The sequence below is a fragment of the Ruditapes philippinarum genome, unplaced genomic scaffold (assembly GCF_026571515.1).
Source record: "Ruditapes philippinarum isolate M1 unplaced genomic scaffold, ASM2657151v2 ctg5208_1_1_1_1, whole genome shotgun sequence".
Classification (NCBI taxonomy): Eukaryota; Metazoa; Mollusca; class Bivalvia; order Venerida; family Veneridae; genus Ruditapes; species Ruditapes philippinarum.
The window spans coordinates 5,001-27,500 of NW_026853967.1; the positions used below are offsets into that span (position 1 = coordinate 5,001).

General features: G+C 32.4%; 2 protein-coding genes across 2 annotated transcripts; both read right to left on the reverse strand.

The window, feature by feature from the left end:
• Positions 1 to 4,481: 4,481 nt before the first annotated feature.
• Positions 4,482 to 7,494, reverse strand: LOC132738534 (uncharacterized). The gene is made up of 3 exons (XM_060726041.1): positions 7,195 to 7,494; positions 6,187 to 6,327; positions 4,482 to 5,233 (listed from the first exon to the last, which is right to left on the reverse strand). The coding sequence occupies exons 1-3, from the start codon at positions 7,409 to 7,411 to the stop codon at positions 5,055 to 5,057; spliced, it is 537 nt and encodes a 178-aa protein (XP_060582024.1). The 5' UTR covers positions 7,412 to 7,494; the 3' UTR covers positions 4,482 to 5,054.
• Positions 7,495 to 13,763: 6,269 nt separating this feature from the next.
• Positions 13,764 to 17,665, reverse strand: LOC132738535 (zinc finger protein 121-like). Its single transcript, XM_060726042.1, has 5 exons — positions 17,252 to 17,665; positions 16,147 to 16,790; positions 15,637 to 15,757; positions 14,661 to 14,840; positions 13,764 to 14,207 (listed from the first exon to the last, which is right to left on the reverse strand). The coding sequence occupies exons 1-5, from the start codon at positions 17,367 to 17,369 to the stop codon at positions 13,921 to 13,923; spliced, it is 1,350 nt and encodes a 449-aa protein (XP_060582025.1). The 5' UTR covers positions 17,370 to 17,665; the 3' UTR covers positions 13,764 to 13,920.
• Positions 17,666 to 22,500: the final 4,835 nt, after the last annotated feature.

The window sequence follows — 22,500 nt, forward strand, 5'->3', positions numbered from 1 at the left end:
AAAAAATCTGGGAAATTTATATGTTAAAGATCAAATACATTGTACACTACAATGCTTCTTTCTTTTATAATCTCTTTTTATATATATAAAAAACTTTTAAAAAATCCAAAGACTTAAGACAAGAGGATGCAATATACTTACTAACTACTTGATTCTATTTATCAATACCATACATTTTCAATGATAGTTTGAATTGAAAGCATTTCTCTCTGAAACTGAATTTTGTTAAAGCCCCACCATTATAACATGTTGATAGCTACCAGAAATAGTTGATATTTAACAAAATCTCAAAATGCCATAGAAGCTAGAGCAAAACACTACAAATAGCAGGCGAATAAGGCGTATGGGGAAGATGAACCTTTTCCTTTTCAATAGCCCTCATGTTTAAGCAAATGCATGGCACACGCTCAACGCATTCACTTTTGAAAAAAACATTGTTTGCATAAAATCTACAAGTAACTTATCATTTCGCACCGAGAGTTGCTCGTATAATATGATTTTATTAAACTCGTTCAATAAATTTACATTCAATATCCTCTTTGAATGTCACAATTAAATTTGGGTAATTTTTATTTTTTTGTAATTTATTTAATCTGTTCAAAATTATCTATCATCAGTATCATAAGTATTTGCATTGCATGTACTTTATCGTATAGTGCGTTGTGCAGTGTAGTGCTCTTCTTTTTTTGTTGTGTGAATATGTTGTATTTGTTGTACTGTAGTGTATTGCTCTAAGAAGCGAGGGCGAAACTCAGAATTGTCGTTTAAAAAGTTTGTTCTCGCCTAAATCGACTCTGTCAGGACAATTTAGTATTTATATAATCTATGAAATGCTGATTGTCTTATTAAAGTAATTATGTAAATTACACTGAGCATAAAATCTTCTCTGTAAAATCCTAAAAGTGATCACATAAAAAAAACGGATGCAAAATGTTCAATGATAAAAAAAACTATTGATGTTTTTTTTTTCGCAAATGACATTAAAAGTAAATAAATCAAATACAATATAAAACGATGAAAACTTAATCATCTATCATCGCTGTGCGTTATATTCGGATATTAAAAGATCGTTCGTTCGATTGATTTATTACGTCATATTGATAACATCAGTAGCACTGTCACACAAAAAACGGTGACTTTAATAACGTAAAAGATACGAAAGTAAACGGAATTTTACGATTTATCACATCACATGAAAATCATGTAATAAAAACTTCATCTAACAGCCTATATCAGATAAATGTATTATACTAAAGATGCAAAAAATATCTAATGGTAAACGAAATCATAAAATATAATTATATGGACGTACCGGAACTTTTGTAAAAAAAAATGTATAAATAAAACATCTGCTTATGTGAATATCGACCCAGAAATCATTGGAGAAAGGGGAAAAATCGCCAAATATATTGAGGAATGGTTCTGAAGATCTTGATTTTTTTAAAGGAATAACAAAAAGTATCTTTTATCTTTAACAGAGGTTCTGCCAATTTCACATTTCTCAGTTATTGTTGTCCGAGAGTTTCTGAAGTTGGCAATTGCCCCCCCCCCCCCTCCCCCTTGTAATGACAAAAAATGACCCTTATTGCTTGTTGCTTAGGAATATGACAGACGGACTAGCTTTATGCAAAAAGGAATTTGTAAAACGCATAACTTACAAATCAATATAATTTTCTTATACAGACTTGCATATTAAAGACCAATTATGCTTTTTTTAGAAATGTCAAACATGTGTTTGATATTTTTTAAATACTACATATGAGATGTTGTTTAACTGAAGAAGTAGCGCTGAACATGCAGTTGTGTGTTTAAAGGTAGCATAATGTAAACAAAGTAGTATTTTGACTTCCATACAAAAAATCTAATTCACTAAAATTATACTAATTGCCAACAGAACTAGTTTCAAAAGATAGAATCATGTATAATATAGCACATGGGTATATTTATGGAAATCGTAACAAGAGAAAAATAAACATGTTTTGAGAAATAAAAATGATAGCATTTCTGAGGCATACTGAAATGGGCCTTTAAAATAGTAACGCTTTAGTTTTAATCAGTAGTTACTGGCAGCCGTTCACACACAATTTAAAACAAACAAAAATTGATTTCAGTATTCATCATTATTTATGATATACATGTACATATATACATAAATTAGGACAATTGCACAAGTCCAAATGAATCATGGGATGACGGATTTTCTGTAAATTTGCCGAGAGTGATCGTAAAAACAGACCTCCTTTTGCTGAACTGAAACTCAACGTCCTTCTGGAAAGGCCGGGAGAATGCGATTGCGTACACAGAAGCAATCGGAACAACTCGACTATTATTCATTCTTATCGGAAAGAATTGGGATCGGAGATGAAAAAAATATTACTTCAGCATTATCAATTCATTACCTTATACAGCTATTTATCTTTTAATACAATTGTAACATTTGGTAAGGTTGGTCATCCATTCATCAAAAGTATCTTAGTTCAATCGGTGAATTTTTCACAGTTCCTTTAAAGCAAAATATCTTTCTTTTGAAAGCACAATTTTTTTTCTCGCACATTATAACACACTAAAATTGAGATTTTAAACAAACTTAATAATGGCTTAAATTCAAAAGTTAAATAAAGTTTTATTACCCTTCCAGATTTTTTCCGCCTTTTTGATTGGATATTGATCACCCGAAAGAAATTGATATAACCGAGCCAGACGGGTAATATACACACTAAATTTCCCCGTTTGGTACCCAACGTTGTAAACAACATGCGCGGAGATGATGCGCGTACGGTTCGATTTTACGCGGTGTAAATTCCGATTTAAAAGCACTTTTTAACTGTCAAATGATAAATATTTACCAAAGTAGAGTTATGATACATATAACCATCAGTATCGAAAACAAATATGACCTTGTGAAAGCTTGATATTAATTACAAAAAAGTGCGTTCAATAGACTACTCCTTTTCTCTTGTTTACTTTTGTAAGGTACGGGAAAAATACGTCATGTATTTATGTGACGTCATGTTGTGACGAAGAGGTATCCTAAAGGGAATCTTATTTCGACGTTTCATTTGAAACAGCAATGATTATTTAAAAAATCGTCTAAACTCGGCAGGGGAAGGGTAATAAAATTATTATTTTGGTTTTGGAGTGATATATGTGGATTTATTACCCTTCCAGATTTTTTCCGCCTTTTTGATTGGATATTGATCACCCGAAAGAAATTGATATAACCGAGCCAGACGGGTAATATACACACTAAATTTCCCCGTTTGGTACCCAACGTTGTAAACAATATGCGCTGAGGTGATGCGCGTACGGTTCGATTTTACGCGGTGTAAATTCCGATTTAAAAGCACTTTTTAACTGTCAAATGATAAATATTTACCAAAGTAGAGTAATGATACATATAACCATCAGTATCGAAAACAAATATGACCTTGTGAAAGCTTGATATAAATTACAAAAAAGTGCGTTCAACAGACTACTCCTTTTCTCTTGTTTACTTTCGTAAGGTACGGGAAAAATACGTCATGTATTTATGTGACGTCATGTTGTGACGAAGAGGTATCCTAAAGGGAATCTTATTTCGACGTTTCATTTGAAACAGCAATGATTTTTTAAAAAATCGTCTAAACTCGGCAGGGGAAGGGTAATAAAATTATTATTTTGGTTTTGGAGTGATATATGTGGATATATTACCTGCCAAGATAAAATATCACCCTCGCCTAACGGCTCGGGTGATATAAAATCTTAACAGGTAATATATCCACATATATCACTCCAAAACCAAAATAACATATAATATACCTTAAAACTACACATTTTTTGGCAACTGTAAAACTTACAGAGATAGTACAATTATTGGTCAAAACATCATGTATTCAAAACAGTCTGTACTGCCAAAACATGTAAGAAAATCACTGGCCTTTCTAATATGACACTTCTAAAAATTCATATTCCTTCCCTAGAGCTGTTAATGTTTACAACTGAAAAAAAAGTCAACATATTTTCACTAAAACGAAAGCAGAATTCTCCTAAAGAAATGGCATTAGTCAGTTTTTCTCTTTTGTAAAAATTGTACACATCCTGTCTGTCGACATTTTGGTGCTCGTACTTCACTTCAGTGTTGTTATATTTTTCTGGTCCTTCAGGTTCATTGATTTTAAAATTGAATACCGGTTAAAGCAAGTGCTCATGGGACGTGAGGGATGTTGCACTTTTACATTATTTCTCATGAACAGACTCAATCAAACCGAGTCTGCAGTTGTCATAATTGAGCCGCGTCACGACAAAACCAACATAATGCGTTTGCGACCAGCATGGATCCAGACCAGCTGCACATCCTTGCAGTCTGATCAGGATCCATGCTGTTCGCTTACAAACCCTATTACATGTAAAGAAACTGATAGCGAACAGCATGGATCCTGATCAGACTGCGCGGATACGCAGGCTGGTCTGGATCCATGCTGGTCGCAAACGCATTCTGTTGGTTTTGTCGTGACGCGGCTCATATGTAGTTTTGTAGTGAAAGCCTCTCTTTCATTTGTATGTAGTTTGCAGTGACAGTCAAATCTAAGATAGACAATTCGTTATACACGTTATATGGCCTGAGATCAGATATGAGGTAGAATGATAGAATACACAAAATGAAACCAATATGATTATCAACATAGTTTTTGCACTATTATAATCAATGCATTTCTTCGAACAAGAAGTGACTTGCAAAGTCTTTCATTGAGTATTTAGTACTATACATATAATGAATATTCTGTTGTAATATCTACAGTCAACTCTTCTTATAACGATACCGCTTATAACAATATATATACCGCTTATAACGAAATAACGCTTATAACGATATACCGCTTATAACGATATAACGCTTATAACGATATACCGCTTATAACGATATACCGTTTATAACGATGCTGTTTGCCGCTGTTTACATGATATAACTGCTCCTACGAAAACCAACTTCTGAATTTTACTTGTCACGAATAGGGAAGAAAATACCGGAATTCATTTCAACTTATGAAGAGTTGGACACATATCTCTGTCTTCGTTTATGAGTTTGATTTCCTTTGGTCGATCATAAGAAATATCCAGGCGAGGAGCAAAGATGCTGTAGCACTTATACAAAGGTAAAAAGACATCCCCAGATATCTGTGTAGAAAATCTGTGTTCTCAGGTGTGATCAGTAGCATCTTGATACATATCAAAGTTCCCGTGCCAACTGCTGATACTGTAACAATAAAACATGGATGTTTATAATTTCATATATAGTTTAGATCTATGGTTTCAAAAATTATCTTTCATACACAGGCATTTCCGCCAGTAAATAGATACGTTTCCAGTGCCAAAACTATTTATACCTAATAGCAAAACAGATTTTCACAATTTCCTCCGTTGTCAAGTAAAAATTCACAATTTCCCTTATTGTGAAAATGAAGTCACAATTCCCCTAATTGTGAAGTGTAAAAAATTGTGAAGTGCTCAAATGCGGATTTTTTAAGAAAAATTAAAAAATAATATTGTTAGATATTACATTTTATATTGACATTGTGAAAACAAGATGAAATATTGATTCAGGAAGTTGAAATTGTGAATTCGTGTCATCACTAGTATTTCGTAGATTTCGTATGGGTTTTGTCATAGGCGCATAGCTCCGACAGTGTAAAGGTAATAGAAAAAAAGACATCAACCAATTTATCACAAAATTATTTTTTATCTCTTTAATATGATCCTTATTTTTACCATAAATGATTAATTAATGTTCGAATGGTACTTTAAATTAATATTACTTTATTACCATGGTAATCAGAGCACAGCAATCGATTATTTAATGTACAAGTTTTTGTTTTGTGTTGTTTTTTCTTTGTTTTCTTTGTTTGTAGTTTTGTGTTATTGTTTGGGGTTACGTCGCACCAACAGTGTAAAGCTACTTTACAGCTTTGCGAGTGGAGGAAGACCTAAGTCGCCCCTCCTTGTATTATTTTGCCTCGAACGGGCACCTGAGAGTAACTACTCCTGAGTACAACCACCGACATTCCGTAAGCTAGCTGGACAGCCTCCTCACATGAAAGAATCCAAAGTCTCTGGCGGGATTCGAACCCACGGCGGTGAGGGCATATGGCTAAAGTAAAATCATATGAACAAATATATAATGTCTATAATCATATAATTATATGTACTTACATGCCGTGAAACAGATAGTCACATTGATGTTTGTCAGTCGTGAATTTGTCAGAGCTATCAATAATATGAGGGATACGATCAAGGTAAGAATAGTTGTTGATATTCCTACACAATGTAATATCTTAGCTCCAAGAAACCATCCTGTAATAAAAAATAAAATAAAATAAAACATTACTAATTGCCAATCTGGTTCTAATTATAACGGTTACGTCAATAACTTTAGAAGCAATATAAGTGATTTGGTTCAATAAATAAGTATGTTGATATATGAGCCGCGTCACGACAAAACCAACATAGTGGGTTTGCGACCAGCATGGATCCAGACCAGCCTGCGCCTCCGCGCAGTCTGATCAGGATCCATGCTGTTCGCTTTCAGATTCTCTACTTGTAATAGAGTTGGTAAGCGAACAGCATGGATCTTGATCAGACTGCGCGGATGCGCAGGCTGGTCTGGATCCATGCTGGTCGCAAACCCACTATTTTGGTTTTGTCGTGACGCGGCTCAATTATGTAGATCATAATACATGGATGTTGTTGGTCAGTGTGAGATACATGATACGATATGTATTTATATAGCAAATAATAAAATGTTATAATTTTTATTATTCATTCTTCTCAAGAAAAAATTGATAAGAACATTAAAATAATACATTTCTTTTGTTTTACAATATTTGAAATACCGGAGATATTTAAGAGTAACGTATTAATTAATAAGATTCGAAAATTTTATGTAAATGTTCATCAGTCCACAATCATTTTCGGGGATATCCAAATAAAAATTCAGAGTTGGTCCGCACAGTTACCGATGTATTTATTTTGAAAAGTATAGATAGATTTTTTTATATGACGGACAGTTCTATTTTATTCTAGATTTAGAAAAGCGATAAAGTAAATGCATTTGTATCATACTGCCTAACGCTTTGATAAACACACACACTAAGTTCACTGACCTGAATCTCAAAATAGCCTGACCTGATTCTAAAAATAGACCAACCTATATATACTGACCTGTATCCGTGAATATACTGTCCGTGCATTCGACATCCCTCCATCCATTCCGGGTACATGTTTGCCAGAGTCCAGAATTCCATCTCTCAGAATTATTTACCCATTCCTCCAGAAAATATGGTAACGAAAATCCTGTAGCATCTAATATAAGCGCTAATATAATAAACACTAACCCTGCTTTAAACCAGGACGATGTATCTTCGAAAGAATTCACCATTTTGTATGAGTCATTGAAAAAGTACTCGCGCTTAGATTTTTTCCCAATATTTTCTACAGTCCTGAATATTACAGAATAACTTTCGCGTTATCTTTCAAAGCAATCCGTACGTGTTACAGAATATCAAACAAGTATGACATTAATAGACGAACAGTACAATCCGACACATTTGTCTATATTGAAATACAAGGCATTATGATGCTTATACTCGTTACATTAAATAACGAGAAACATATTGTATTTGCGAATAATCGTTTATTCGTTTTCATCAATAGTATATACTGTATATATAGCATAAAACTGCGCGAGCAAACAAAAATAAAAAGAAATATATATAATAAAATGAATGAATAAATACAAATTAATTAATAAATTAATTAATTAATTAAGCAATCCCACTTTTCCAAAACAACAACAATAATCAAAGCACAGAAGGCGCTGAATTTGTTTGGGTCTCAGAATGTCAGAAAGGTGAAGGTTGTGAGATTACAAACCAATTTGTTTGTATAGTGTCACCAATGCTGCTTCCAGTGTAATAAATATAGTAAATTGGCTGTAAGACTAATTGCAACACTGATATTCAATTCAATGCTTATTTGGCTTAAACAATTAAAAATATAAAAAAAATAAACAAACAAAAAAACACGAGATGAGTGGGATTTGAACTCTAGACATTTCGCTTCCAAAGCGAGCGTGTAAACCCCTCCACCACGGGGAAATCATGAGATAACAGACTGAAAAAAATACATATTATTGAAATAAGCCGAGATGTTCCGATTGGTCAATAAACTGGCTTACCTCTGTATGGTTTGCCGCTCATTTTTAACATTCTTTTGGGAGTAAAAACACTAAATGTAAGACTGGAACATCGTCAGAGACTCACATTTGATTAGCATGTAAGTAATACATGTAGTTGCACTGTTATCAATGTTAATAGTTCGGCTGAGGGTATCCGACGATAAGATTGGAAATGCTCAACACCACTTTTTGACAAAGTCTGGATAAAGTGTTAAAATAGAGAAGGACGTTTTTTATTAGACTGAAAAGGAGAAGGTATCTAAAATCCCATTTTCACTTATTTTAGCCACCATCATGACTTGTACATGTATATCATATAAAACCGTAATAAATCATTAATATGCGGAAATTGATATTATTTGTAATGTATGTTTGCCTTTTAAAAATTTATTCGTTTCCTAGGCAGGATGTGCCTTTAATGCACGAAAAATAAAATTTGTAGTACCCCTTGATTGCTGGTGGCATCCATTTTTGCGTATCAAAATGAAGCTAATGCATCGCATTTTAAGCCTTTATTTATTAGAACCAGTCTACAATCAAAGCACAGAAGGCGCTGAATTTGTTTGGGTCTCAGAATGTCAGAAAGGTGAAGGTTGTGAGGTTATAAACCAATTTGTTTTTGTATAGTGCCACCAATGCTTTCCAGTGTTTTAATTGTAGTTAATTGGCTTTAAGACTAATTGCAACACTGGTATTCAATTCAATGTTTATTTGACTTAAACAATTTGAAAAAAAAGAAGAGTTGCCTTCCTTGATTTGAACTCCAGACCCCTCGGCAACGGTGAAGTTATGTAAAAGGCCTGAAGAAAACCATATTATTCTAAATTAGGGTTTGTAACCCTTATTATTTCGACGCTAACTGTTGTTTAACATAGATGTTAATAATCATGGAGTTTATTATCAGCATGTATATCTATAAAGGATAAAACAATATAAGAAATATTCATTCGGGAATTATTTTGCTTGAAAATTAATGCGCCTGTCATTTGACCATCTTACGCAGTGATCTCCCCCGAAATTTTCGGCGTTAGTGTACATATAAAGGGAAGTAACCGCTTCAAAAAAGCGGCCTACTTTCGGCATTTGCAATTAACAGCATCAGACTCTGAAATTTCGCTACCATTATTTGTTTGGTCTGACGACCCAAACAAATAAAAATTGTAATGAGCATGCACCACTTCAAAATACGACTCAACTTAAACGAAAAATTAACATCGAAATAAACAAATCGGTACAAGGAAAAAATCGGAAAATATAGTTTACTTTAATTAACACTACGATATTTTTTTGGCGCAAATGGCACAAATTTTTCACAAGTTTGATTTTCTTGAAAATTTTATTGTGGTTGGAAGCATGCAGCTGTTTATATACGGTTTTTGAATTTTCAAGAAATTTATATTTTAATACTACTTTTAATATAATAATATTACATGAATTGTTCCCTTAGTAGAAAAAATAGCCTTGATGCGCCAGGAAAATGTCCATTTCTCCGGCATATAATCTTTCAAAACATTAAAATAATGAAGCGTAAAACAAACTTTCATTATGAGACTATATTCAGTATATACATGTTTATTTTATGCTTTTCAGTGGATTACTGATTTATCCGTGAAAATTATATTTGGTAATTTCACAGTGAAAATTATCAAAATATAATTTCACTTTTTTCAATGACGAAACTACTTTTTTAAGATTTTCCCCATGTGGTACCTCAATTTTATTTTTGCTGACAATTCTGACAATGTCAGGCTGTTTAAAGAAAAAGGAAAGCTGAAATTGATAAATACCTTAAACGTCAAAAGAAGAAAACTTACTTCTATTCATTCAAATTCCAATCACCAAATTTCGTCTCTAAATTTTTTGTTTCATTTTTACAGTCTGAAAAATACATTCCTTCCACATGCAAACTGCTCTTGATGACATTTGGGCATATTAAAGTATCCTACGAGTAATAACTGCCGTATGCTTTATGAAAAATTGAAAAGCAATGACAGCTACAGCTCGTAGAACAAGTAAACCAACCCAGCGTTCCGAGCAAGTTCCAAGTCTTCCATTTTCATAGCTGCTTTTTTCATGTTTTCACATCTGTCAACGCTTAATTTTTGTCTGTTTCAATCCTCAAATATGTTTTCTTTCTTTTAAAAAGGTGTATGACTAACAATTCCAAATGATATCCCTCTGAATCAAACACAAATTATTTTCCTCCAGTGATATACACAACTTTAAAAAATGGCTGCCGCTTACATTTAACAAAGCCAGGTCTAATATAAATTCGCAGTAGGTAACAGAAATATGGATGGATGGTTGGAATTTTCTCCTACACGAATTGTTTGTTTTTATTATTAAAACAAGCGATCATTCATATTTTTGAAACAAAATTAATAATATCACTGTCATTTAATGTTGATTGTCGGACTTATTTTTCAGCTCAAGACTTCTTGTTTTTAATGAGAAATTCGCACGAAATGGGGCTCTCAATGGGGAAACAGATTTTAATATTTATGTTAATATTATGGAAATTTTGTTTAAACTTGTTTTTTAGCATAAAATAAAAAGAAAATTTGTTTGTTTGTTGTGTAAGATGTAATTTTATTTCATCTCGTGAACTTTAAAAACAGTATTCTCACTCGTGGCTACGCCACTCGTGAGAATACTGTTTTTAAAGCCCACTCGATGAAATAAAATTTCATCTTACACACAAACAAACAAATATCCTCTATATAATACATTTTGTTTTGTTAAATAATTGAAATTTATAAACATTCATTGTGCCTTTTATGCAAAAATATCTCCAAATATTTTCAAATTAAACAAATCTTCCACAGCTGAAAAAAGACCTCTTGCATCCTTCTTTTTAAAGAAGCAAACTTGTATACTTTGTGATTTGATTATAACAAGGAGGTTGTCAGGAGTCTTTCACCTGCTTCAAAAATCACCTGCATCTTTGATTGAATTGTAAGAGTCCTCTAGACTTGATTTACAGGTGAGGTTGCGTCTAAATCATGTGTAGAGTCATTACACGTCAATCAAAATCTAAAGCAAGGTGTAAGAAACGACAATGAAGAAGAGGGAAAGGTCTAAATGTTGAACATATTAAGACGTTTACATTAACTATAAGGATTGATACCATTTTTTGTGGCAAATTTTAAATGTGCATGATTTATTACTTTATCGATAACATCTACAAATACTAATTTCTCCAAATACCGTTTTCTTTGGTCGTATATTTGAGAAATAAAAGATGAAAGCGAAATATAATTAAACAATTTTCATATGTAATATGTTAGCCCCAATAAGATACTATCTGCATGTATATATACGGAAGTTAACGAGCCATTTGCCGTTCACGTTGATAGATAAAAAAACAGACGGTAAAATAAATTATGAATCAAAACATAAAGAGTGAAAATTGTATCTTATATTTTCCCCCTTTTTGAGCTTTGTTTGGTTTGCTTTGGTTAATTCATTTTTTTATCTTCGTCTTGAAAATTCGTCTGCCTTGAAAGATGTCTACAAGGAAATTTATGTTGTTGTTTTGTTGTTGTTGCTTTTTTATTAAAAAAAAACAGCAAAACTTTACTCAAATGTAGCAAGTTAGGGCAAAAGTCATTGCACAACACCATTCCAGTAATGATAACGTTTAAAGGGACTGTCACTGGGGATTTCTGACATGACGGGACTGGAAATCATTTTTTTTTTAGATTAATGTTCCACAGCTATATACTGTAGACCAATAACTTGTGTGCAAGATTTGAAATCATTTTCTCAATTCCTTTTTCTAAATGGTTATTTAACTTGTGTAAGATGACACGAAACTGAAAAGTTGCAACGCTTTTCACTTTAATCGGGCAAAGAATCGCACAAAATTTTCATTTTTTTAAATAGATTTTTGTGTATATTTCTTAAACACGAAATCATTGCTTAACGGCTTAAATCATACCTAAAAAGAGCAGCATACTAGAAATATTTCGTTTCGGAACATTTTATTCTGTTAACATACAATGACCATATGTGATAAATAACAAAGACATTCTATATTACAACTCTTTCGTAATTCGACCTAAGAATAATGGAAACAATATTATTTTACCGTCGATAAATTTCATATATAAAAATATTTCATATTACGATATAGCTTTATACACTTTAAAATTAAACATATGTGAATAAACTAGGCCTAGTATAAACATAGCGATGATTTGTATTATTTTATATGGGTGGTTCATTGACGATGATTTTTATCTTGACCAGCTGCAGTAGATTATACCGTTTACCCGAGGTAACCGATTGTATCGTGTTAAACGGTAAAGAAAGGTCCAATAATGTGTTATTATCGATATTAAAGATATCAAAAGGTCCTAAAATGCAAACACAACTGTAAAAGTAACGTAGATTTGTATTTAATCTGACAAGCGTCAGAAATGGTCGCAGATGTATGTAGATATAAAATATTAAATATATTCTCCCCTACATCACATCGTAGAAAACAATGTGTTTTTTTTGTTTTCGGAAAAATTCGTGAAACCTGTGCTGCACCACCTGGTGTTGAAAACAGTATTTTATATATGTTTTATACCTTTAATAATAGTAAAAATATGATAAAATTCAGATGTCATCTGAAAAAGGTAGTTTATTACATTGTGTAGCGTAGATGCATGGATAAATGTGTCGAAATAGGGAATTTTCAGAAATGCTTTTAACGACATTACAGTATAATAAAACCAAATGTCTCGAACCTTACCTTCCTGAATTTTTATAATAGATTCACCCTGCTTTAAAGTGTATAAAGCTATTTGGATGTCAAAATAGTGTTTATATTATAATTAAAATAGCTACAAAAACATAAAACAAAAGAAATATGTCCATATATTTTAATGAAAGCGTGTGGAACATGTGTTTTATAATCAAATAGTAGGGGAATATTTTGTTCCGGAACATTTTATTCTGATTAACACACAATATTCATGTATGTTAAATAACAGAGGCATTTTATGTAACAACTTTTTCGAGATATTACCGTTAGGATATGAAAACAATATGTATTTACCGCTTTTAAAATTTTTTCATCAGATATAGCTTTATACCCTTTAAATTTGGAAGAGTTCATTCTAAGTTTAAGGGATTTCAATATCAAAATACAAAGGCCGGACAATATAGAGCCCGGTTGGACTGCATGGATGTGATCTGGCTCTGTAATGGTGGCAAAGGCTTATCACTTTCGTATCCAGCAGATAATAGGTTCAAGATTCACTACAGACACTGAACATCAACTATGGTAACCAAGTTTACTTATTATCTAACTATACTTAGTTAAAACATATTTACATTTGTATTTTAGCTCTATTGCGAAACAAGTTCTTGCAACATATACTAATCACTATCGAGTCCGCTTCCTGGTAATAAACAGTACTTGTGTCATATGAGGAATCATTTAATCGTGACCCGAGTAGGGTTCGAACATACGATCCCTGGCTCTCTGGCAGACACCACACACTAGGCCACCGTTCCCCTTTACCTAGTTGTCACAAGTAATATAAAAAACAAGAAATAGACGTCGAAATTTTGTATATATTTTTGAAATATAAATATTATACAAATGATTGATCAAGCCATTAGCATGCAAAGTAACTCTCGTCACCATATTTTTTTTACAATAAGAGAGCAAAGTATTCCATGGCCGAACCATATGTCATAATTGTTGACACATACAGCTAGCTGTTTTTAATTTTCTGTATATTATCGTCATTAAACTTGAAATGTCTTTTATCGTAGCATCTTAAAATAGTCGGGTTATAAGGGTGACTGTCTTTAATATGAACAAAGTGTTCTTCCGGGTCATTTGTCACGTGACCACAGTCTTCACAGACGTACACTTTCCCGCGTCTCTCTTTGTAGCCAAACCGGAACTCGACATTGTGTATTTTGCGACAATGTGACTCCAAGGAACACCGTTGTGTAAACGCTTTATCACACATGTCACACTTGTACGGACGGACACCTGTAAACATACACGTGGTGTTCAAATGTATATGAAAAATAACAAAAATATGTGCAAAATCTAGTACCGTTACGCTGTCTCGAAAACTTGTGCTTATAAACACATATATACATGTAATATAATAGTTTGATAAGTATAAGCTCGTATAAATAAATTGCATATTTTTAGTAATTAAAGTACTAACTGCAAAATATTGTTTTAAATGACTTTCTTTACTATCATACAGTTTCTTTAAATTACAACTGTCTTCAGGTAAAGCTAATTGCTATGAGAGTAATGTAGTTTTGTTTTCTATGGTCGGATAGTAATACAATGTATTCAATGTAATACAATGTGTTTGCCACCACTCCTGCACCCGCCCCACCGCACCGCACACCAACCTTTCCAACCAAGGTCGATGTTGCGACATAATCATACACGGTAAGTTGGGTAATTTTAATGAACATTTATTACCTGTATGTGTACGCGTATGTCGCTTCAGGTCGAATGTGTCGTTAAATCCTTTCCCACAAAACGTACATAAATAACGCTTTACGTCAGAGTGGGTCTTCAGATGGCGCTGTAGTAGCTTCGGGAACTCGAAACATTTCCCGCAAATTTTACAGCTGAATTTCGTATCTCTGTAGCTAGTGCCTAAAGATGAAGAGTAAAATAGGAATACTTGTGTATGTTTGTTTATCATATGTGTTTGTTCTGCATAACTGTAGTTGTTGTTTGTTATTTTAGTTATTAATTTAAATTACTCGTGACATGCATGACACGGTTTGAATTTGGTCAATGACTTTCTAAAGCTATTTTGTCACATAATATTTAATTCAATATGCGACACCGGATATAATTTACCCTTAATGAATTAATATTTCTTCTCCTCGAATACCCAAAAATCTTGTCTCAGGTCTTTTCAACTCAAGGCAAGATATTAGTATTGAAATCATAAGTTGAATCATTTTCAGCGGTTTTGTTGAAATAAGGTCCATGATTTAACGAATTTTTATCTTTCACAGTTAAACATAAATCAGGCTTAAAATATTACGAGCGGAAAATTTTTCAAGTTTACGGAAAAAATGCCGGAAATATTTTAATTACCTGCGTTTTTTCCAGTTTTTTTAACAGTATATTAAATTATTTAAGTACGATGTACTTTTACAATTAAATCCCTTTTTTTAATTTGATACTGCTGTTTTCTGTTTTATTTAATTTTGCATTCAGAATGATAATCCGCTTCCTTGAAATTCATGTAATTGGTAAGTTTCTTAGAAAAGAATAACATTCCTGTTAAAATTGATTTTAAGCAAAGCCGAGCGCTCATTTTGAAAGAACTTGGCTTTAATTAAAAGACCAATTTGCTCGATTTTATTATTTTATATATATATTGTGCAGTAATGTTAAAATACAGAGACAAAGAATGTGTTAAAATCTCTCTACTTACAGTTGGTTACTATTCCCGGTGTGGGCGTGTCTTTGACAATGTTGCATTCTGGGGACAATAATGGATTCTTTATTCCGTACCCGCCATTAATCAGCTCGATATTTTGTGCTGCTGAAGGAGTCTGGAGAAAATTAAATTATATTCTTCAAACTAAATATTTATGATTTACTTAACGCCAATTTTTACTCTTTCTTTTCTGAAAATATTTTTATAAAAAGGAAAAGAATAAAAGTTGTTAAAATTAAAGAATTGTTTGTAAAGTCATCTAGGTTAATAGCTTATATTCTTAGCATTGATTTCAAATAACACAAGTTTGCAATTTAAACATACATTTTTTTCACTACAATTTATAAATTGCAATAACATAAAACATCTTTATTTTCAAATTCATGTTCGAAATATATATAAAAAAAACTATATATATCTAAGACTTAATTTTTGATTTTAATTGTATTTATTTTCTAACATATTTAATGTGTAATAAAAAAAATAATCATAGAATAGACTTACAACGAGCGGAGATTTAGGAACATTAAGTGGTTTATTTTGTGTTTCTGGTAGAGTCGGTGAAGATTTTAAGCTTGAATGATCTTTTGTAAGTTTATTCAAACACCCAAAAGGCCAGTCGACGACTGTTTTTTCTGGAACTTTGTAAGGATGTAAAGATTGTGACAGTCGCCGTTGACATAGATTGTATTCAAATCCTGGATAATTGTTATTGTAAAAGTTATGGGCATGCCATAGAAAAGAATCCAAATTCGTTGTGCATGCACCCAGAGGACTAGATGCAAGGAGATCCGAATCTTTGTCTCTTGGAATAAAAGCGTTTGTTTGAGCTGGAGAGTTTGGAGAAAATGGCGGCGACGAGGCTATCAGTCTGTCCCTGTTATTACTGTTGTTGTTTAAATCAGCGTGTATAATTTTGTCAGTTTGGTAATACTGAAAGCCAAATGGTAAAATGTTTGGTCTCTGGGGAAACGCATTATGCGGTGGAGACTGTAGCAGGCGTTGTTTAACGGCTGGCCAATATTCGAAAGCGGAACGTATGTGGTCACGTGATACAGGTTCTGATGACGTAGGTTCTCTTTCCGGTCCGTCTGCTGCTAGCGGAGACGGAAGTTCATGAGTAGAAATGTTCAATGTAACAGGGAAACCTGGATTAAGAAAAAGTAAATACATATAAGTTTGTAAATTGTTAAAAAGAACATTGTGTTCAGTCATTACGAAAATTCGTAATTTTCAAATTACAAACAAATATCGTTTATCATACGATATTCTGATTCAGAATAGGAAACATTGATTGTTTTATAGGGAATACACATTTTCTCTTTAATTTATATTCTTAATATTTTATCATGTTAATAAGTTAAGTCACTTTCATAAAATAACATGAACAATTGCTTTTATATCATCAAAAAATGTGATCTTTGAAAAAATATTCTTAAATTTTCTTGAAAGTTACAGCTTTTTGATTTTTTATTGGAAAAATATATATTTGAAATTTAAAATATTTGAATAAAGATCTGCATTTACAGACAACAGTACAACAGTTTTTTATATACGAAACTTTCTTTATGTTAACTTTCAACATTTTCATCTTCAATATAAAAATTACCTGTCCGAAAAGATTCATCCGAATTCCTGTAATCGATATGTCCGAAAACCTCTGCTTCTGGTGCGCACCATACATTTTTTAATCCCTGTTTTTTCCGTATCAAAAATGTTTTCGGCATTTTAATAAGTTCTTATTTCAATTTATTACCACCTTTTCTTCTAGAAAACAGTATGTCTTTACTATTACTTGATTATTAACATTAAAGACAAATAGAAAATAGATAAAATCCTATAGATGTTTTCGTGAATGATGCTCAGTTTAATAACCTAAACTTATTGTAAGCTTTAAAAGTATATTTTATCAAGTATTCGGATATTTGTGATCGTAACGTAAATCGACCACAGACTGACGAATAAGCAATCAAATAAGATGTTAAATATATTAAAAGTAACAGTAACCTTGGCAATATGAGATACTGAGTTACCTAGTGCTACGGTTGTTGATTTACACCGTTATATTGTCAAACTAGTGGGCGTTCCTTTCCATCTACCCCGATACATTCAAGTCAATATATCATCCTTTCATCTAACATCTATAAGTCACGCTCCATACCCCAACCAATCTCAGCATCTAGGATCGCTTATTTTAAATTGACGTTAATACAGAGAAATCCTTACCTTATTACTATACGTAGCATGCGCATGAAATGAAAGTTGTTTAAATGTTACTTTGCAGCGTAATTAGAAAATAAGTCTGTCACCATTTCTCTTATTCTTTTAATGTGTATATATATATATATAGTCTGTGTTTATTGAAGGCCCATTCGGCCGTTAGGCAACATCCCCCCCCCCCCAAAAAAAAAGCTTCCGCTGCCGGGTCGGACACCGGAATATTCACCAGTCATGCCCTTAAAGAGTTAAAATTTTGAAGCACGAAGCACGAAGTGGTTATTATTTACTTCTGTGTAAATTAATATTAGCCAAAGAAAAAAATCAAAAGAGTATAAGGCCAAGGAATTCATTTTGAGTCACTTTAAAGCGGTCAATGAGCACCAAAATGTACAGTGACATGGGGCTTCAAATCACGCTAGAGACCTACATTTTTGAAACCCAGAAACATCTAGTTAGCTCGGTTTTACTCAGTCAATGGCAGAAATTGCCATGCTCAAAATATAAAAAATGTCAGAGTAACATGAACGTGCATGTTCGTTATGACTTTGGACACATATATCTTATAGATTGGCTAAAAATGGGGATATGCATAAACTTCCAATACATATTCTTTGCGCATTGAAAATGCGTGATTTACATGCTGTTTTGTTCTGTGTAAACTGCTGCTACAACACCAAATTTGAGTGCCAAAAAAGTGTCATTTTTGTGTTCTTTTCTTTCTATAGCTCTAGTAGAACAGCTCTAAAATGATTTGGCATAACTACGTCTTTTACAGAATCTAAATATAGTTTGATTCTTCTAGGAAACATAAAAATCTTCTATCATTATTCTACTAGTTATATAATAGTTCTTTCGGCGCATGTCATATTAAATGAATAGTAAAATTGTGGACGAAAATTAATGTACTTGTTTTTTGAAAATTATAACTTACATATTGCTTGTGAAGATGATTGGGTACTGATTATCAAGATCTGTTCACAATCATTTTCTGATTATCTCGACCTTGTCAGGGATATCATTTGTCGCGCACTTTACTTCTTGGTCCTACTCGAGTTTTATAACATGTCAGAATTTTTTGTAAGATAGGATGCCAGAACGAACCTAACCCTTACCACTATAAGTATCTTTGAACTGCAATGGCCGCACAGCCGGCAGGCTAAGCGTTTTAAAGGAACCCATCCGGACACCCATATCAAGCAAGCAAAACCTGCGACCGATCGCTTGTCGGGGCTAAATAAAATTGATAACATCAGGATTTTGAGTCCTGCTTCACAACTACATGTACAGTTTTATATAATTTTATTACGGATTATTAGAGTAAGCGATATAATATTATACGATGTCAAAGCAGAGGTTTCTCTTTTTGTAAGGTTGTAACAACATATACAAATATACCATAGCATGAAATTGGGCTAAAACAATTCACTGTTTCTGAAGCTTACTGATTATACATGTATTGTGACAGCGTTCATGTCCAAATTAATTAGAGGAGTGGGTAGAAACAAAAAGGCGACAAGACCTTCAAATGCTTTAAACTAATGACGTTATTTAACATTTTATTCGTACTGTAACCATATTGCTTTATCATGCAGACATAAAAACACAAAACTCACAAAAACTGTTCTCATTTCAATATTCATCAGATAGTTCAAACATTTGATGATTTACGTCCCCCGTAATGACGAACCAAAATTTACTAAAGTGGTGTTTTTAGAGGCGCCAAATTGTCTTTGCAAAAACAAGGTAGATATTATGTTACTACCTATGTAATCATAATTTAGAGGATTTATTGAAGTAAATTTTCCGCCACATCAGTTTAATAGATAGCTGTTGATTTGAAAACGCGATAAAAACTTGAAAAGTAACATCTTTATTACTGTAAGTGTTATTGCACCGTGCATTATAACTGTTTAGTCGAACCCATGCATGAAATTTAACAGCTTTTATAGTAAAGTTTACTTTCATGAGCAAAAATCTGCAATTTTGATGTTAATGATATCTGATTATCGGTTATTTTCTAATCCTTATGCATTAATATAATTTCTACATTATAAAGTTTTAATAGACATGGAAAAAAATGTTTCCGTCTGAACGTTTTCCTTTTTGTTACTTTGTACCGAATAACGGCATTTAGTGCCGAAGATTACGATTAACTTCTCGTAGACAGTTTGCCTACATCCCTTTGATTATTATGTATCACAACCTTTTTTGGTGATTTAAACCGTATCTCTCCGGAGACTGTTAATTCACCTTTCTTATTTATGACTTTAATTAACATGAAATACAGTTTTAAAGGGGTGCTATTAAAAGGTCGCTTGGAAGAATAATTTTAAAAGGAAAGATGCAACAAATTAAAACTAGCTATTTGTACGTAGATTTAACATAAAGACTGATGAACAATCGGACAATCTTTGTTGAAATTATGGATAACCAATACTGTAGAAACCCTCAAAACAGGAAACTTTTCGTTGGCATTGGAAACTGACTGTGTCGCATGATGTAAGTGGCAGCTTAACTAACACGTGTATATGAATTTTGCACACACACAAAAATCTTTCCTCTGAAATATCTGAGAATGACTTTTGATGAATCGCCATTGCCACTCAGCTTCTGTACTTATTTTGGATTATATCTACATCATTTTTACCCGCTACTTTCGCCCTAATTGTTGTAGTAAAGTTATGGTTTCTAAAATTAATGTTGTTTAACTAACAAAATACAAATATTTTTCTTCAAACACCTTTGATGGTCATTATATGGCAATTTGTAAAATAATTAGCCTTTTAAGGTGTTTTTTCGGATTATTACACACGTACAAATCAGTTGATACGTGTTAAATGTAATGACTTTATTAAGTTAGATGAAATACAATACATCTAAGGAAGATGTCGAGACTGAACGGGAAACGGTTCGTGGTTACCATTATGGTTAAATAGAGACGTAAAATATAATAATAATAAAAAGACGCAAAATTGTGTGAATTATTTAGTATATACTAAATATGGAGTGCTATTCTGGCGTTGTAGACTAAATTGTAAAGACATTTTATATTTTCCGTAAAATTTCACAACAATTTATCTTGCGTTTGTTTTTTTTTCTTCTTCTGCTTTGTAATTGCGTGCAAGCGTGTGTGTTTCATGTGTTTTTTATACAAAATACAAAAGATTAAAACTAAATTATTGTAGATTTTCATTTGTCTTTTATAATAGTTCAAAATGAAATCTGTTATTGGTCATTCTAAAATTAATAAAAATAAATAAAGAAGTTCCTAACACGGACCCGTTGATTGAATGCAGTGGTATAGTGAAAACATTCTTTGACTATAAATCTAGGGGTCGCAAAGTCGAATTCAAACAAAAGACCAGAAAAAGTATGTCATGCATGTTGGAAACCGTGTAAACGTGTGATTTATAACCTCAATCTTGACCAAGAAATAAGTAAACACAATAAAACTAGGTTTATTTTAGCCGACTATCTTTTCAAAGATATTTCTTTTTTTAATTTTTTGAAGTCAAATATAGTATGTAGAATCAAATTACATCTGCAATACCTTACACAAGTTTTACTTTTGTTTATAAGCCAGAGCGAGACATAGGCAAAATTTTCATTTCTTCGTTTTGATTTTTTCATTCATTATTCTGTGAATGTCCTCAAAATAGATTCCCTAGGCAGTCATAGGAACAAAACTTTACTCCTTATAAAGAATAAAATGGTGGTTTCCTAACTTGACCCACATGGGTCATGTAAGAAGGTTAAGATTTCACAATAGTTGCCACAGTGAACTCTGGAAACGTTAACGAACATGACAAAATAATGACTTAGACTTGTTTCAATCATACAATATCCCCACGTACAAATAATCCACAATACAATGTAGCTGTTATTGTAACTTCCAAGGTTTGTTCAAATCACATGGCTTGTTTTAAAACTACTTCTGTTGGCGTCTAAATTTCGTTTAATATATCTAGATATATTAATTTACGCTTCAAACCCAATATATATATAGAATTTATACAGAAATTCATACTGGGACTTTAAAAATGTCATTTTAGCGTGATTTGAGCACATTAAACCATTTTAATATTTTTGTCATTTTAATATTTAATATTTGCCTGAGTATCCCTTTTGGTTATTTCAAAACAAATTTGTCTGTGATTCGAATCGCTTAGATTATTATATCAGTTATAACTGCGCGTTTTCTTTTATTCTAACAATTTGTTGCATCTTTTTGTTCTTCTTAGGTGATTTTTTTCTTCAGGCCCAAGCTAGAGTGTTTTATCTTATACCAGTTCATATTTTAAGATCTCGTTCGAAATATTGTAGCGGGATTTATTGGGCAGACGCGCCTAACCTGTTAGATGCATGACGGCGCGTAAAACTTATAAAAAAAGTAAAATCAATTACCAAAAAATGAAAATTATCCCAACTAAATCTAAATTAAGTTTTCCTGATGTATACATCAAAGGGAGCAAGGTTTGCCGCTTCATTTAGAGGAAATTTACGCACATATTAGGCTTGTAATTAACTTCTTGGACCTACATGAATACAGAAAATTAGAAGTCGAGGTAATTTTGCACGGTAATCAAACCGGTTGACGATACAACTGTGATAAAATTATGAGAAAAAGTACTGATATAT